The 2,897-nt window shown below is 36.5% G+C and overlaps 1 protein-coding gene across 1 annotated transcript; it reads right to left on the bottom strand.

Moving 5' to 3' along the window:
- Window positions 1-1,763: 1,763 nt before the first annotated feature.
- On the bottom strand, window positions 1,764-2,568 carry LOC145139319 (uncharacterized). Its single transcript, XM_079073184.1, has 3 exons — window positions 2,368-2,568; window positions 1,873-2,051; window positions 1,764-1,818 (listed from the first exon to the last, which is right to left on the bottom strand). Exons 1-3 carry the CDS (start codon window positions 2,566-2,568, stop codon window positions 1,764-1,766), a joined length of 435 nt encoding a protein of 144 aa, XP_078929310.1.
- Window positions 2,569-2,897: the final 329 nt, after the last annotated feature.

A 2,897-nucleotide genomic window follows, 5' to 3' on the forward strand; every position in this document is an offset into this window, starting at 1 on the left:
TGATCCCGGGCAGCGATCACTTCCTTCGGAATCATGGGAGACTCGGAAGTGCTTGTGTGGCTTCCCGTTGAATTACGATCATCTATTTATTAAGAACTAATGTAAGGCTTCTTTTTAGTAGGCTTCAAGGGTGGCTTTAGCTTCAACCAAATTTCAAAACTTAATATAAGTCCGAAAGTCTGGAAAAAGTACTTGTCAGACTAGTGTAACCATAATAACAAATAAGCTTTGGATCTATTTTAAGTGACAAGATATTTCTTAAAATCTCAAAAGAGAAGACTAAATATTTTGGGAAGAAAAGTCTTGGGTTGAGAGCTTTTCATAAAGATCACTAAAAAAAAGAGATTTCAAACTTTTAAGGTACCAAGCAAAAGGTTATTCACGTCAAATCCATGGTGAAAAATCTCGAAAATATTAATTGTTCACCGTTAATTCAGAAATAGGTTTCAGATTTCGGGTTTCACTCAAATCGTGGTGATAACGATTTAAAGATCATGAACATAGATGTTGTGTAACCATAAACCTCAGTGGTAATGCTGAGAGTCTTAAGGGTTACATTGAATGAAAGTGAGGTTGATGGAGAAATAAGAGATTGGTTCCGAAGAGAAAAGTGTACCTCTGCTATAAAATAGTAACTAAGCAGTCAACTCTTAACTCAACGTGAGAAAAGTAAGGTAGCTCAATGAGTTATGCGAATTATCTGCCTGATTGGGAAGAAACAATCGGAATGAAAGTTTCATTAAGGCGTCAAACATAGAGTCTTAGAGGCTTGGGTCAAAATGCAGCAACATGCTTCTAGGGACACATAGCTAGTACAAAGATTCAGAATTATATACCTGCCTCGTCGTTCTGAATTATGGTAAGAAGATGGATACATGAATCATGAACGTATTTTGAAAATAACATATAAATTAAGAAAAATATTTTTGTATTTTGTGGATCTTCTAAAAAAATAAAAAAAATAAAACAGAAATTAAGAAAATATTTTTGTGATTTTTGGATTTCTTGAAAAAGAAAAGAAAAATAGAAAATAAAATAAAAATATTTAGAAAAATAAATTCAGAAGCATAAATGAATTGTGGCTTCCGAAGTATTCCAAAGCTCGGAATCAATCGGAAGACAGTTAATGTACAAAGTATACAAAGGCGTTCCAAAACCTAGATGAACAGTACAATCCGAACCATTCCGAAACTCGGAATGTGAATAGTAATTTCCGATTACGAATGAGATTTCAGAACTGAGTCAGATTCTATCATTCCGAGACCTTGCAAAATATGATTAAATGTTGCTTCAGGTAAGGCCTTTGTGAAGATATCAACCAACTAATCAGAGGATCTAACAAAGTGTACTTCAACGTTTCCATCCTCAACCGGATCCTTAATGAAATGATATCTCAGTGCAATATGTTTCGTCTTAGAGTGTTGCACCGGATTATGAGATATCCTATTTGCGCTTTCTGAATCACAATATAGAGGGATTATCTTCATGTTTATCCCATAGTCCCTTAGCTGATTCTCAATCCAAACAACTTGAGAAGTGCACGATGCAGCTGCGATATATTCATCTTCTGCAGTAGATAGGGATACACACATCTGCTTCTTTGATTGCCAACTGACAAGTTTTCCATCTAGAAAATGACATCCCCCAGAAGTGCTTTTACGATCGAGACCACATCCACCAAGATCAGCATTGGAGTATGCTTGCACAAAGAAACCGGAGTTGGAAGGGTACTAGATTCCGAGAGAGGTGGTTCTTTTGAGGTATCAGAATATGTTCTTCACTGCAATCATACGTGGTTCACGAGGATTCGCCTGAAACCTGGCACAATAACAAACAACAAACATAATATCTGGACAAATAGCTGTTAGATACATTAGAGATCCAATCATTTGTTGATATAGAGTCATATCAGCTGCTGGCTTGTCCAAGGATGGGGTAAGCTTCGTTCCGAATGCCATTGGAACATTGACCTTTGAACCACCCAGCATTCCAAATTTCGCAAGCAAGGTCTTCATGTAGGCTTCTTGATTGATAAAAATGCCCTCTGAACTCTGTCTTATGTTTAAACATGGAAAAAGTTAATAGGACCCATTGAGCTCATTTCGAATTTAGTCTCCGTCAATTTTCGGAATTCAAGTGTTAATTTAGGATTAGTAGATCCGAAAAATGATATATCAACATAAATTTGAATGATCATTAAATGGTCACCATCTTTCTTCGAAAGAAGGTTGAGTCAACCGAACCGTGTTTAAATTTTGATTGTTTTAAAAACTGAGTTAGAGTTTCATACCATGCAGGAGGTGCTTGTTTTAAGCCATACACCTCCTTATCCAAAATATAGCAATGCTTTGGAAATTTCTCATTTACGAAACCTGGAGGTTGTTCCACATAGACTGTTTCCTTGAGTTCACCATTTAAGAATGCACACTTCACATCCATTTGATAGACTTTAAAGTTTTTGTGAGCTGCGTATGCAAGGAAAATCCGAACAGATTCCAGTCTTGCAACCGGTGCGGATGTCTCCTCGTAGTCTATACCTTCCTCCTGACAGCATCCTTTCACAACCATGTGTGCTTTTTTCCGAATCACATTTCCTTCCTTGTCTAACTTATTCCGAAACACCTATTTCATTCCGATGACCGAAGTATTTTTCGAAGTGGGAACTAATCTCTAGAGTTTATTACGCTCAAATTCATTGAGTTCTTCCTGCATGGCCTGAACCCAATCAACATGATCAAGAGCATTCTTCACCGTTTTAGGTTCAATCTTGGAGATGAAAGAATTAAACATGCAAAATTCCATTTTTGAAAATAATGTTGTTTTCTTCGCTTTTTGTTGTTCTCTTGTCAGAACTCCTAAGGATAAATCTCCAATCACTTGAGTTCTTGGGTGATCAT

This window comes from Lactuca virosa, chromosome 9 (assembly GCF_052849685.1).
Source record: "Lactuca virosa cultivar CGN04683 chromosome 9, Lactuca_virosa_CGN04683_v6, whole genome shotgun sequence".
NCBI lineage: Eukaryota > Viridiplantae > Streptophyta > Magnoliopsida > Asterales > Asteraceae > Lactuca > Lactuca virosa.